This window comes from Cricetulus griseus (assembly GCF_003668045.3).
Source record: "Cricetulus griseus strain 17A/GY chromosome 1 unlocalized genomic scaffold, alternate assembly CriGri-PICRH-1.0 chr1_0, whole genome shotgun sequence".
In the NCBI taxonomy this organism is placed as follows: domain Eukaryota; kingdom Metazoa; phylum Chordata; class Mammalia; order Rodentia; family Cricetidae; genus Cricetulus; species Cricetulus griseus.
In genome coordinates this window covers 134257270-134272898 of record NW_023276806.1, presented here as the reverse complement: position 1 = coordinate 134272898, position 15629 = coordinate 134257270, and the positions used below count along the sequence as shown (strand labels likewise).

Sequence of the window (15629 nt, the reverse complement as noted above, 5' to 3'; positions counted from 1 at the left end):
ATGGAAGAGAATGAGATCAAAAGGAAACCACGCATTACATAGGAGGGGGCACCACAATGTGGGAAACTGGACGGTTGGCAGTCAAACACTTTAATCTGTGGGTGTCTCATAAAGGAAGAATGTGATAGTTCAAACAGAAGTGAAGACGTGTGTGTGTGTGTGTGTGTGTGTATGTGTGTGTGTGTGTGTGTGTGTGTGTGTGTGTGTGTACAGGTGCAGGCACCTGAGTACATAGTAGAATTTGGATGTAATTGCCTACTCAAGGAAGTAATAGGCAAGGCTTACCATAGTTGCATTGGGATGAATGCCGATACTCGTGTGGAGTTTGAAATTTGCAAATGTACACATAAAGAACAGTTTCTGCCATTGCAACTTTCTGACCCATGAGAAGATAGCCCTACCTCACTCCCCCTTTGTTGCTGGTGACCTTGCTCAGATACCCCTTGGGGGAGGGGGTGAGAAGATGCAGCACCAATGACTCAGGTACCGGGAGTCAGTGAAGAGCAGAGCATACTGCAGACTCATTTACTAAGGAAGTTAGGCCTGCCTTTATCCCCCCTCCTAAGGTCCTATTGGCTCAGGCGGCTGACTCTATCACATTCCTTTCCTCATTGGTGTCTCTGGGTCAGGTGTCTCTTCATCAGTGGTCCCTGTGCATTGAGGCAGGCTTGGTTCAGGGTGGAAGTGCCTGTAGTGCATGCTCATACGGGCTGGCCTGGGCACCTGGGCCAAGGTGATTGAGGCTGGGGTAGGCTGGCCACAGTCTCTCCTACATGCCTGTCCTTCAAGTCTTTTCTCAGTGATGACTCCTTGTGGGCCTGTCATCTTCTTGTAAGACCATTGAGAAGATGTACAGATTTTATACACTTTGATTTTTAGTGTGTGTGTGGGGGGGGGGCGCGCGCGTGCGCTCACGCGTGCGTGCACTCACGTGTGCGTGCACATACCTATACATGCCATAGCACAGAGGAAAAGGTCAAAAGACAACTTTCTAGGGTCAGCCCCGGGATTCAAGTTTGGATTATCAAGGTTGGAAGCAAGCATCTCTACCTGCTGGGTCACATTACTGCTAGCCTATACACAATTACAGTGCTCTTCCAAAGCAAAACATTGGTTAGAACTTTATGTCTGAGTACATCCACCCAAATCCACATCACCATCTGGTTACATAGTCACTTATCCCTTGCCAGACAATTGTACCTATCATCTGTCACATGCCATGCACTGGGCAATAGGACTCAGAGAAAGTGACCAAGCTCTGCCAGGAAAATATCCTTAGTGTAGCTAGAAACATCGCTGATACCAACAGTTGCTGGTAAGGGCTGTGGTATGGCTAGGCATGGAACCTTGTGGGGGGTCACAGAAAAGGGCACTGAATGTAGCCCAGAGGGACAGTGGGAAGTATTCTTAGTTGTCTTAGAGAGAAGTAGGTGGGCCATGGGGCGGTAGAAGAGGAACAGAGTGAGGTGAAAGCTAGAAATAGCGGCAGGAGCCAGATGGTGGGAGACAATGGAAATGCCAGAAAAGGGAGGGGATGTGACTCAATGACGGCGATGTGCTAGGGCAGACTTTCTGGAATGTATGACTTTTATGAGCCTTGAGGTGGTAAGAGTGGCATTTTCTAGACCCCGGGGTATAAATCTAGAAACTCTAGTCTAGGCTAGAAGTGTCTAGCTCTTAACATGCTTGTGAACAGCTTGGGAATTAATTCCAATGACAGTTCTGGTAAGAAGCCTAGAGTAGAACCTGGACTCTGCATTTCCTGCATGCTCCCAAGGAGGCCAGTGATCCCTGGAGTTCCCAAGAGTCTAGCTTTGCACTGCCCAGTACGTTAGATGCCAGCCACATCAGACTTGTTTAGGTTAAAAGGCATTATAAATGTGATTCCCAGGCTGCAGGTTAGCCACAGATCAAATGCTCGGTATGCATGTGGGGCTGGTGGCAGCCATGTTGAGCTATGCAAAGAACATTACTGTGCTCACACAAGCTTCAACTGGACAAACCGGGCCAGAGTGAAAACCGTTGTGACATTCATTTGCCTATTCATTCATTCATTTAATCCTTGAACATTTACTGTATGTAGAGTTGGATATTTGTTGCCAGGGCATTAAGGCAGTGGGTCCAGGCAGCAGCAAAAGAAAGAAACGTCATTCTTCACTAGCTATAGAACTTAGTACCTTGGAACAGAGATGCCCCCAACATGGCAAGGCATCCACCCGCTGGGCAGGTAGGAGGGAGGAGAGGACATCTTGCACAGTCTGTCCCTGATTATCACAGAGGCTTTATGAGTTTGTCATCTATTGATGTGTTTTTCCCATTCCAGGGCCATAATCATCAGAAATGGAGAAATCATCCCCATGTCTTCGGAATTCACCCCTGAGACGGAGCGCCAGCGACTTCAGTACCTGGTAAGAGTCATGTGGGTCTGGCAGGAGGGTAGTGGTATCAGGATTGGTGTCAGGGCTGTTTGGGAGGAACACGTTGCTGTGACATGAGAGGAGCCCCTCCACAGGCAAACGACATATGGTATTAACCCCCCCCACACACACACACACCTTCTGGATCACACATCCTGACTCTGCGTGTGACGGCACACTCAACCTCCAGGAATTTATTGTTGCAGCTAAGTTTTCTCCCATCTGCATCCCACTGCACTCAGTATACTGCACTTCTAACAGTGGGTCAGTGGACATAACACAAGAGCCATTCTGAAAAGTGCACATACTCCTTCCTTGGCCTGCAGCTCAGCCGAGCTCCTGCAGGTCTCACCGTCAGTCACATTACCAGAGGAAGCCTCTCCCCATAGCAGCTGAGATCCCAGATGACATGCCACAACTTCACACTCAAACAGGAAGGCTCGGGACCCTTGGGGACCATGCAGGTGTCAAAAAAACCTGTTTCTACATTGAAAATGAATTCTCCCTGTACACCATCCTCCTGGGTTGAAATAGTGGGAGGGCTCAGGAGACCCATGCTATCCTTAAAAATCAAAGTTATATGAAAAGCAGAATGAAATTCTCTTCCTTGCCCTCAAATTCCAGAAACAAGATACTGGGCATAGAAGTAAGTCCCAGATCAAAGTTGTAAGGATTCAGGCATTTATGCTAGCCTGCCCTTGTCGCCTGGCAGAATGCACTCAGGCAGTACCCTGGTCAGCAGAGGTTTCCATGGTTTCGTAGTCTGCACTCAGGTACAAAGGATGCCTTTAAAAGACAGACCCCTGCCCACTTATGCTCTCTTTCCCTCTCTCTTTCCTGCTGTTCTCCTGGGGCAGACAGGACTTTTTCTGTCTCCCTCTTCTCTTCTGTCCTCTCTGTCTCTATGTCTCTTTACCTCTTTTCTCTTTCCTTTCCACCCTCTTTCCCTCTCTATTAAAACTTCTCATGAAGCTCTGTCTGCCTGGCATGTTTGTTTCCCGCCTAGGTCACCCTGGCCTGCCATTCAATCTGCTAAGGTTCCCACTAGCTTTATCATTAAAAAAGTAACTTGGGGGCCACCCCAAGTCCCAAGATACTTTGGGGTCTGTGGAGAGAAATGTTTTCCTGCCAGGATTTCCTTCAAGATAGTAAAATTCCAGTAGTGCCTTCAACTCTCTGAACAGGCTGATCCATGCTGCTCATAAAGTTCTTTCCTATGTGCCTCAGCAATATAGATAGTTGGGGAGAGGGGGTTATCAAGCACTTCATTTTTTTTTTTTTACTGTGTGTGTGTGTGTGTGTGTGTGTGTAACTTGTGAGAGTCACTTTTATCCTCCTACTGTGTGGTTTCCAAGAGAGTGAACTCAGGATACCTAGCTTGGCCCCAAGCACCTCTACTGCTGTGCCATCCCTGGTGAGATTTGATTCCTGTGGTTGACTTACAAAGTAGCTCTGTACTCCCCGCGGAGTGTTGTAGGCTCCAACTCTACAACGTCACTGTTACTAGTTACAAATTACTAGTTACACTGTTACAAGTTACAAGGCAAATGTGAGAGCAGGAATCCCAGACTAGCATAAAATAAGTACTTTACCTTCTACCCAATTTGTGTTTTGCTTGGTTGGTTGTTTTAAGGGGCTGTGGAGGCAGCCCAGTGCAGCCAAAGGCTTACAGTATCCCCTCTCTCCCTAATACCTTCACCTCCATTTTAATTAATTGATTTATATTGTTGTTATGGCAAAACATCCCAACAAAAGCAACTGGATGGAGCAAGGGCTTTAACTTAACTATCAGTTCTGGTGTGGAAGTCATCATGGTGAGGAAGTCAAAGGAACGGGAGCTTGTAGTGGTTGATCACATGATATCCACAGTCAGGGAGCAGAGAGGGGTGATTGCTGGTGCTCTGGTCACTTTCTCCATTTTATTTTGTCCATCAATAAAAGAAGATCTTCCTATCTCAGCCAACCTAATCTACAAAGTCCCTCCCAGATGCATCCATTGGTTTGTCTCCATGTGACTCTGAATCCCATCAAGTTGACAGAGTAACCATCACAGCCTCTTTCCAAGAACCGGGACAGGAGGTGTAACCCTGATTTCTAATGTCTCTTTCAGGGGTTTGTAGTAGAATGTTCTTGAAGCTTCCAGTAGTGGAGCTCGACTTTTTTCTTCTGGTTCTCTGGGAAAAAGTAGATGCTTGACTCCAGTCCCTGCTCTGCTGTTTCCTAACTGGATAGCTTTGTGGTGGAGGTCTCCTAAGCTTTCTAGACTCATGAAATGTATCACTAGACAGGAGGGTCACCAAAGGCCTTTACAATACAAAGGTCATTCCCAGGCAAGTTTTTTTAAACAGCTGACCTCTCTGCCACCTGTGTGGCTTTCTGTGTCACCCAAAGCCATAAAAGTGATCTTAGCATAGACCTTGTCACTTCTACCTAAAGCTTTGAGCTGCCTTCCATGGAGAGAATGCAGCCAGACTTGTTGGCCAATTCAGATCCCTGCCTGACTCTGTGACACCAGCTCCCTGTGGCTACTACCGCCCATCCCTCCCATCTCTCCACCCCCACTCCACCAGATCACTACCCTCTCTGTCAGCTCACACCGCCATCTCTCTGACCTACACCCCTTTGGAAATTTACTCTGTTTAGACAGCTCTTCCTGTCTCTACCAAAAGAATTCCCCCTCATCCCTTGACATGCCAGCACAAGAGACACTTCTGGGAAGTGTCTTCTAATCCTCCCAGGTTGTCAACCCCCAGTGCTGGTACAGCAGTATGCAGAGGCTTGCAGTATGACTTTCATGGTATTGTTGTTTTATTTTTTTCAGATCTCTAGCTTCCTCTCTAGATTGAGTTCTGGAAGTCACTGCACTTACCTTAGTCACCTCATTGCTGAGCTCAACCTAGTGGCTGGCACAGAGCAGATGTTGAATGGGTGTGACCCAAAGAATGCTGAGTCAGCAGTAAACAGTGCTTTTTTTTTTTTTTTTTTTTCTTTCTTTCTTTCTTTTTTTCCCTCCTGCCCTCCTGTGCCTCCGACAGTAGGGTATGAGGCATTTGAGGCATTTGTGTCCTCTGCCTCCACTCTTAGCAGCTCTGCCCCTCCACATCCCCCACTGAAATCCACTTCCTACTGGAGGCAATGGATAATAAAAAGCTAATTTCTTTTTAATTTTTAAATAATGTAGTTTCTTTACCAAGAAAAGTTGAGCATGCAGCTCAACTTTAAGGAAGGAGAGGAATGGCTGGAGTTATCCCGGGACAGTAGGGATAAGATGAATGTGGCTCTGGACAGTTTCCACCCGTCATGTCATTGATTGCTAATCATCAATTATGGGAATAGAAAACCTCAGAGGATTAAGCAAAATAATTTGCACAGGGTTCCTTTGTGTCATCCAGTCCTCATTTAGGTCCTGTTTGAGGAATTCCACTCTTGCTCCTTCAGACATGTCTTGGTCTATCTGGGTTGTTAAAACAAAATGCCATCAAGTAGCTGGCTTAGAAACAACAGAAACACATTTCTCACAAGCCAGAGGCTGTGGAATCTGGGATAAAAGCCTTGCAAGTCTCAGTGTTTAGTGAAGGCTCACATCCTGCTTCACAGACAGGCTTTTTTTTTTTTTTTTCTAACCTCATATGACAAAGTTGTTCTTGGAAGCCTCTTTGCCCCATCCTTAAGCTATAATCACGCCCACACACACAGCCTTACCTCTCAGATGTCATCACAAAGGGATTTGGTTCCAACGTATGAAATCGGAAGGTGCATAAAAATTCACTCTAAAGCAAAATCCTTCGGCCTGAGTTCCATTTTGCCCTGCTTTTCTTAGTACCCACTTCTGATGTTGCTAAGATGAAGGGATGTTTTGGAGTCTGTCTTGACCAATCAGTGCAGATGCTATTAGTCCAGAAAATGGGGCCTAATGCTCAATTTCTGAAAGGAGGGGACACCATTCTCTTAATCCCCCAGTAGATAGACTTGAGGGGTGGACACAATCAGCATCTAAGCCATCCCTAGTTGTCCAGCCTCTTAGAGATCCATTCAAGTTTAGTAATATGTGCTCTGAAATGACCTGCTCTGGCCATAATAATCATACGGCATAACTGTTTGTAGTGAAGCATTTGAGGTTAAAATATTCACAGCGTAACCTGTGAAATCTTTATGAGAAAATATTTGTTAGACTTAGGAGGCTGATATCGTAAAGTTTTGAAAATAGTATCAAGTATGAGAGGAAAATCACCAGACTGGAGTAGACCGTCTTTAGCCTGGCCCAGTTATGGCCCATGCAACCTCAGTCCTTGCTCATAACTTGTTCAGAAGTGGAAATGAAAAGTAACCCCGTGGCAATATAAAATGTAGTTGTTCTTCAGCTTAATGACACGGCTTTGCCCACTTATAAACTCATCACAGTTGAATAATACTTAAGTCGAAATGCAGCCAACATATGTAATTTTCCAAACAGTAGCTAAGTGGTGCCCAACTTCAACAAACCCAGAACATGTACATTGGCTTTACCATATGGGGAAATTATCCAACAAGCTGAGTGAGGTGGCACACTTCTGTAATCCCAGCACTCAGGAGGCAGAGGTAGGAGAAGCATTGTCAGATCAAGGCCACTCTGGACTACATAGGCAGACCCTGCCTCCAAAATACACACATACATACATACATACATACATACATACATACATACATACAAGTCATCAACACAAAATAAGGGGTTGGCTATCTCATTAATTTTATTGCATGGTCTGCTGAAAGTAAAAGTGGAGCTGTTGTGTAGATATGCTTTCTGCTATCATGGAGTCATTAAATTGTCAGCCAGGGACCATCTGTGCGTGAACCATCTTATGGTCTGAATTGCATATGTTCTTGCTGATTTTTTGAATATCCATTCCCCTAATCTAATTTTGAACATCCATTCCCCTAATTATGAATGGTTGGTGCAATGATAGTTGGAATGTCCTTTTCCCTCGCGTGATCTTCTCACCCAGTAATGGAAGTTCAGGCATCTTCCTTATTCTTAGGACAAATCAAATTTTATGTTCATATTGTGTGAAGAAATATTTATGATAGAATTATCAGAACATCTAGGCCCCTCAGCTACTTGCTTTGGGTAGCTGTCTGCAGTCCCAAGGCTCTCTGGCTTGGAGCAATGGATAATGAGCTTTGAGCAGTGGGGAGAGTGGTCAGAGCCCTTTGTGATCTGCAGTGGAGAGGAATGTTCTTGGTATGTACAGTCCGGATGCTTAGGGATTATGGAGCTGGAAGGCAGATTGTAAAATGATGAATGAGCCAGGCGTGTGCATTTTGTTTGGTCTTGCATCCTGACCTCGGGGCCTCTTGGGTAACATGAACTTTTGTTTCAGAGGTTCTCAGACGGAGGTGACTAATAGAGCAGGCTTATGGGTTTGGTGTGCTCACACAAAAAGTGTCAGGTATATGTATGATGGAGGGATCAGCAGCAGGGAGACCTGATGAGCCTACAGGCATGAATAAGCCTTGTTCTTCCGTAGCTGGTTTGGAGGAGGATTCTGTTTGTTTGTAGGGTGGTTTTTAATGGATGGAAATAACTTCTTAAGGAAGTACATGAAGCTAACTGTATTCTGTCTGAGAGAGTCAAAGCATAGCTAGGTGAGAAGGGAATCTAGCTACTGGATATTTCTCAGCAGAATAGAGTGCTCTGTGTCTGCGGCCTCCAGGAAATCACCCCCACCTTGGCAGCTAGAAATGAATCCCCCTCAGGGGACCCCAGGAGTCCTGAGGTATGAGAGAGCATGCCCGCCCCCATTCTGCCTAGATGTCTTTATAAACTCTGGTTTGATTACATTAAGTTGCTGGTATCTTCAAACCTTCCAGTAATACACTCTGTCCTTGCAGAGTAACCCATGTCTGCAGCAGGTTTTAATCAGGACAGTGTGCAAACAAGATGAAAGTGGGCTTAGTATACATATTTGATACACGCAAGTGTAGCATTATCTAGGTGACTGTAATATCTTTAACCCACCCCAGCCCCAATCCAGCCTGGTCCCATTTGTCTGCCATCTCTCTGGTGCTGGGCTCAGGAAGGCTTCCAGTGAAGAGTGTTGTGCCTCAGAGCTTCCTGTTATCCTCACAAAAATAGTTCTTAAGGCTGAGCCTATGTTTAAGACTGGGGGCTCTAACACAGTGGTTCTCAATCTGTGGGTCGCAACCTTTGGAGGTCAAACACTTCCACACCACTCTAACTCCATTGTCCTTGACACTTTAGCTTTGTTTCATAAGATTGCATGTAAGTTTTGGATTTCCTAACTAAACAATGACAGGCCGTTTTTTTCTATCTCCCGAAGGTTCCAGGGACTATGTAGAAGTGTAATTGTGACCCTTTCCTGAAATCCACATATGCCAAGCAGGTCTCAGTCCAGTAATGACTTACATATACAAACTTGGTTCTTGTCACTTTGAGAATCTGAATGCTGTCACACGTGTGCCACAGCTGACATGACAGTGTTGGGGTACAGTCCTCATCATCCCCCTTGTTTGAGACCTGGGATCTGTTGTTTTTCCACTGGATGTCAGGATAGTAAACCCTTGAGCTTCCAGGAATTCTCGTCTCCATCGTCTCCCTGTGGGAACACTGGGATCATAGATGCTGGTGTTAAGCATCTCACTTTTATATGTGGGTTCTGGGACTTCATCGAACGTCCTCACACGAGTGGCAAATGCTTTTTTTTTCTTTTTTTCTAAACACACTGAATCAACTCCCCAGCCTTATTTTGAGATCTTTATTCTTTGAAACAGGGTCTCACTGTGTACAGTTCTGACTGCCTGGAACTCACTATGTAGACGAGGATAGCCTTGTTTCACAAGAGATTAGTCTGCCTCTGCCTCCTCAGAGCTGAGAGTAAAGATGTGTGCCATCATGCCTGGCCAAGAATCCCTCATGAAAAAAAAAAAAAATCTAACGAATACATATGAAATGTGAAATCAGCCATTTCACATTTTCCTCCCCCATACCTCCCTCACTCCCAAACCAAAATAATGAGGTGGATAGCCTCAGCTCATCCAACTATTGCGTGACTGTCAGTGATCACCAGTGACCTGCCTGACATCATTCATTTCACTTCTGACCGTAGATTTTCTATCGTGGTAAATCCTCTTGAATTGCACTACATCAAATCCTCCTCTTGTGTAGTCTGATGAGAAATTTCCCCTCTAAGGGCAAGAAAAAAGAAGGTCGATCACTCAACCGGTTTTTATTGTTGTTTGTTTGTTTCATTTTGGATTTCTGGTGGCCAGTGAAATTCTGTCTTTCAATTTTTTGAGATATCTGGCTATATTTTTTAATTAATCTCAAAGCTGTAGTTGCACTTACCAGATCACTGCTGTGGTGGAATCAGCCATCTTATTTGATACGTAAGTGTCTTGACTCCCCTGTGTCCTGCTGATGGGAGTAGAAACTGAAGGCCTCTTTCAGGAGGCTTTGGCAGCCACTCCGGAAGCAGAGCGTGCCACAGCCCAGCAGCATTCTTAGGTATCTACCTCAGAGAGTCATGTGCAAATGTTCATGTAAACACTAGAGTGCATGGAATGTTTGTCATAGTCCAAACTAGTACCTGTCTACCGGCCTATGGAAATGAGCGTGTAAGTCATGGCTTCATCCCAGCCTGAAATGCTAAATGGCCCTGAGAATGGAAGCAATTATGGCTGCATACAACATGATGGACACAAAGACTAGTGGCCTCAAGCATACTAGAACCTCTACCACCAACCTATCTCCTCACACTTACTTAATTTGTGACTAAGGGGAGTACAAGGAAGCACAAAAGGGTTCCAGAGATGCTGAGCAAGCTTGAAGATCTGAGTTCAACTCCCTAGGACCCACATGAAAAGCCAAGTGTGATCACATGTGCACTTGCAACTGCAGAACTGTGGGGGAACAAAAACAGAAGGATTTTGTTTTGGCATTTGGCGAGTGGCAGCCGGGCTCTAGGTTTAGTGTCAACCCTCTCTTACCATGGAAGCTAAGTCTGCAGATCAAAGTGGGGAGGGGGGTTGTTTGAGCTCCAGAGTAGTGCAAACAAAGCACTTCTCATTTTTGTTATTAAAGAAAGCAAAACATGAGTCGATGTGTACAGTTAGCTTAAACAAATACAAGTACAGTGAGGGAATACACCTGGCATTATGTCTTAGGAATATCACCTTTGGTCATGAGAAAAGAACCAAGTACATTCCTCCCAGGCCTTTGCCTTTGCCTTTCCCACAGAGATCTTGTGGACATGCCAGGGCATTCCCTTCGTGCCTGTCCTTGCTTTCAAGTGCATTGACTTATTATAGTTTATGCAATTCTTTCTGGAAGGCCACCTTGTGAAGAGAGCGTTCCATTCTGCACTCTTGCCCAACCTTCGTTCCCAGTAGGTTCACAGCTTTCTATCGCCTGCTCCCACGGATCAGCCAGAGACCCTATCTCTAGAATAAAGGGAAGAATGATAAGAGAAACAGGTCATTGTCTTCTAGCCTCCATCCATGTACACATAGGCACATGCATACACACACATACACATGTACACATGCACACACAGGGCACACAAATGTAAGCTCAAAAATAGCCAAAGCCAATCTAGAAGTTGGAACACTGCTTCCCCTCTGGGGTAACCACGGGGAATTTGTAATTATAGAGGCAGAGGTTCCTAAGGGGGCTAGGAACATTCCTTTTTTAAGTGCTAGCTACATAGGTATGTTCCATTTGTGAAAAATAATCACCCTGTAAATATATAAACCCTTTACATTATGTATTATACTTCACTGAAATGCTGTAGTTAACTGTGTCTTTTATTCAACTATATGTTATGTGTTTTAGGAAGAGCTTTTCAGTACCCCCCAGGAAGCCTCACTTCCTGTCACCTCTTTCCTCTGTACCATGCTCTCTTAGGGACACTTCTCAGACTCCTCCAAACATAGAGATGTTCTCTGCCTTCTTGTATATTTGGCCTGCCTTGCCTCCACAGCTCTTCAGCACCTTTCAGAGTCTCCCTGCCATCGCCTTTCTCCACCATGGAGAGCCCACTGTCTCCCCTGAGTCTCTGGGTGTAATGGCCACTGAGCTGGTAAAAGCCTTCCTCCCTCTTCCCCCATTGAAGAGCCTGAAGGAGCAGGGTCTGTGTGCTTAGGTTTTGAACACCTGACTTGTGAAGGAGCTAGTGTGCCTAAGCAAATTTCTTTGTCTGAATAACTGAGCCCCAAACCTGACACAGTATCCTTTTTGCTTGACACCACTCACTAGCCAGTTGGCTACAAAGTAGCAAAAGAAAATGGTATTCCACAGCCAAAGGAAATGAGGGAAGTACATTGTATTTCTAGCAGGCGGTTTCCAGTCGACCCACTGGAAGCCTAGGGTTCAGTAATTAACCTTAGGATACAACCTTGGGATCTGGGTTGCCTGCTCTGGTTTCTATTTCTCCTACTCTGCCAAAGTTCTGAAGAGTTCTACTCAGCCCATAAAGGCATCCTCAGCACCGTGTGCTGGAGACAGACAGACCTATATGGATATTACATGGATGTTCCTAGCATGCATCCATCTAAATAACATCATCAAAGAGATATAAAATGTATTTACAAATCAGATAAACACGGAATGTTCCGGAACTTGTCCAGAGATTTTTGTTTGTGAGCGGACATAGGTCCTATATGTTTGATGCCATCTCGGATTTGGTCCACATTTTTGTTTTGTTTTGTTTTGGGACAGGGACAGCCTTGGCTGTCCTGGAACTCAAGTATGTAGACCAGACTAGCCTCCAATTTACAAACATCCCAAGTATTGGGATTAAAGGCATGCACCATCATGCCCAACCTTGGTCCACATTTTTAGCAAGTCAGCATCCCTATGAAATATACCTTGAGAGGAGGGGGGAAACTAGTGATATATGCATATTTATGAACTGCCCAGGTATGGGAAGTGGAGTAAACCATAATTATTCATGATTCTTACAACTTAAGAGCCAGGAAGTCATTAAGTTTCATTGCTTGAAGCAATCTAACAAAGTCTCCCACATTTTACAGATTTTAAGTGTTGGAGCTTCTTGCTTCAAGTGAAATTGAGGTTTAAAAAAGAGAAATCCCTCGTGTAACATTAGACTCCAAAATGCTGGTGTAAGCCATCCTTCCATCAAACCAGGCCAGTACACATAAAGCCATTCCAAACAGTCACGACACTAGGGTGTTGGACAGACTGAAGGAAGTTTCCAAATTCCCAACTTGTTTGGCCACTACACATCTGCGAACCCTGCTGACCTCTCAGGAATTCACAGGCTTCTTCATCCCCTCATGGGAGCCAGGCCCCTCCCAATGATTTTAAGGAAATCAAATCACTAACATAAGACTCAGTAAAATCCTTCCCAGCACTTTAAAACCTCGCTTAAACCCCAAGTTCTCTTAAAGTCATAATTTTTAGAGGCTTTTGTTGTTTTGTTTTTAATGAAAGCAAGCTGGGCAAAGGATTATGGGTCAGTGGTAGAGCACTTACCCTTCATATTTAGAAAGGAAAAAAAAAAAGGAATCTGTGTCCAGTGATAGAAGTTAAAAAGAAATTCTCAGATAACTTTTTGTTTTGTCTTGTTTTGTTTTGTTTTTGAGACAGGTTTTCTCTGTGTAGCCCTGGCTGTCCTGGAACTCACTTTGTAGACCAGGCTAGCCTCAAACTCACAGAGATCTGCCTGCCTCTGCTTCCCAAGTGCTGGGATTAAAGGTGTGCATGACCACCACCTGGACAGATAACATTTTTATAATATGTTGATGACTTTGTACATATATACTTGTGCATAATGCCTATTAGACCTGTGTTAGTTTCTGCCAACTTGACACAAACTAGAGTCACCTGGGAAGAGGGAGCCCAACTAAGGAACTGCATACACCAGAATAGTCTGATGCCATGTCTGTGGGCATTTTCTTGATTAATGACTGGTGTGAGAAGCCCAGCCCAAACTGGGTAATGCCACCCTAGACAGATGGTCCTAGCATGTATAAGACGGCAAAATGAGCAGGCCTTGGGGAGCAAGCCCCTCAAACAGTGTTTCAGTTCCTCCCCAGCTGCCCTCAAGGACAGACTATGGAAATGAAAGTCAAATAAACCCTTTCCCATCCAAGTTGGATTCGGTCAGTGTTTTTATCATGGCATCAGGAAGCAAATTAAGGCAAGACATCGATGTGAAGTTTCATGGTAATTATAAGAAATGATAACACTAACCAGCAGAGGTCTCTTCCTCTGAAACTTGGCAGGTTAAATTTTTTTTAACACATTGTAGGTTATCCGTGTCACCTCACTCTCTCATTTTTTCCTTAAGCAGCCATGTTTTCTCTGAGCTGCCTTAGTTTAGCACCATTAACTCCAGATGCTCAGGGCAACCAAAGTGAGTGTGCAAAGTTCTCTTGGGTGGGGGTGGGGGGAGGTTTGACCAATATGGGACAAATGGTAACTTTAAATAGTAGTGAGTAGTAAAGAGATGCCATGAGTACAGATGGACTGCTTATAACTCCACAGCAGTTGTGGCAAATATAAAAAGAGACAGAATAGTCACCATAGAGACAGAGGAAATCCAAAGGTGTGGCAAGAATATTGATGTGGGATTGCATACACTATCTCCTCATAACCAAGATGCTTTCCCACACACATTTCAATATCTGTGAAGATGGAATAGGATACAGATGCAGGCATGTGTGAGCATAAATGAGTAGACATATATAAAGAAGGGACCGTTTCTTCTGCTATCTCTTTATGAGGTTCATTGTGAGGCCCCTGTAATGAAAGACAGATTGACAAGGGATGAAACAGAAATTCATCTAATGTAGGTGTTATTTGATACATACAGTATGTCACAAAAAGATGCATCGCTATATAAGAAAGCAAAGAGTCAACGAAACATGCAAATGTGTATCTTTATGCTCGGATCTGGTAAAAAGTGGACTCATGGAGCTGGAAAAGTGGCTCAGTGATTTCAAGCACTTGCTGCACTTGCAGAAGGTCCAGGTTTAGTTCCCCCATCCACTGACTGCCTGTCACTTCGGTCCTATCCCACAGCCCCTTCTGTCCTTCTTTGAACACTAGGCGTGTGTGTGGTACACGTATGTGTATGCAGGCACCCTCACATACACATAAGAGAAAGAAAGAAAAATATTATTTTAAGGAGTAGGCATCCACGGGAGATGTGGGATTTGATAGTGGGGTCATCAAATAGGCATGAACCAGGAAAACTTAACAAGACTTTTAAAAACAATTTGAAGATTATGTATTTTGAGTGTGAGAATGTGAGCATGTGTAGAGAGAAGAGGTCCTGGCTGTACTGCCACCTTGTAGGATGCAGGGATTGAACTCGGGTGGTGAGGCCTGTACACTAGGGCCTCTGCCCACGGATCCATCTCACTAGCTTGAAGGATGTGTTATTTCCCTTCTACAGTGGTACATACCCTCATAGTAGATACTGGAGGCTGCCTCTGGAAGAGGAATCTTATGACCTGACCTGCTACAGAGGAGAAGGGCCAAGGGAGAGAGAGTAGGAGACAGTTTGTGTCCCTGCCCTCTTCTGAGCGTGCCATGTTCTAGGATTTTGTGTCTGACCCTATCATACCCAACTTGCAGGATGGTTGACAAGCATCTTGGGGGAAATTCCTCCCAATAAAGAAACCATCCATCAGTCTTCTTTGGATCCAACTGGTTCTGTGGCACAAATGGGTTGGGCAGGAAGGAGACTTGGCCAGCCACATTCCTGGAGTGGGAGTCAGCTGGCTGTGGAAGACAGCTGTTAAGCTTTTGAGGTGTGCAGTATGCTGTGGTTGGTTAAGAAGTGCAGAGCCGATGATGCTGTCATGAGACACAGGACGTGGTGAAAACTGTGACCTTCTTGACTTCAAACAGAAACACAATGAGAGCCGTGGGATGCTTAATGTCAAACAGCTTCAGGGCAGTTTTAAGCAACACACTTAAACATGGTCCTTCGTTGATAGTTAGTCTGAGGACTTTTCAACCTGAGGGTAGTGTAAAAGCCAAGCACAGACAATAGAAACCACACTTCAAATTTTACATTCTGTTTTGCTTTGTATTGAGATAGAAAACCACCAAGTAGTTCAAATTGTGATCCCCCTGCCTCAGCCTCCTGTACTAGGATTATAGGCATGAACCACAGTCAGCTGAATTTCCATCTTTTTCTAAGTTACAGATGTGTGATAGCACTCTCTCACAATGCTGGGCAG

General features: G+C 44.8%; 1 protein-coding gene across 1 annotated transcript in view; it reads left to right on the top strand.

The window, feature by feature from the left end:
* Nucleotides 1-15629, top strand: part of Ppm1h (protein phosphatase, Mg2+/Mn2+ dependent 1H) — a 238443-nt gene that overhangs the window by 156400 nt on the left and 66414 nt on the right. The window contains exon 5 of the mRNA XM_027392288.2: nt 2324-2408. Within this exon, the coding sequence (XP_027248089.1) occupies nt 2324-2408 (85 nt within the window). The remainder of the gene's footprint in view (nt 1-2323; nt 2409-15629) is intronic.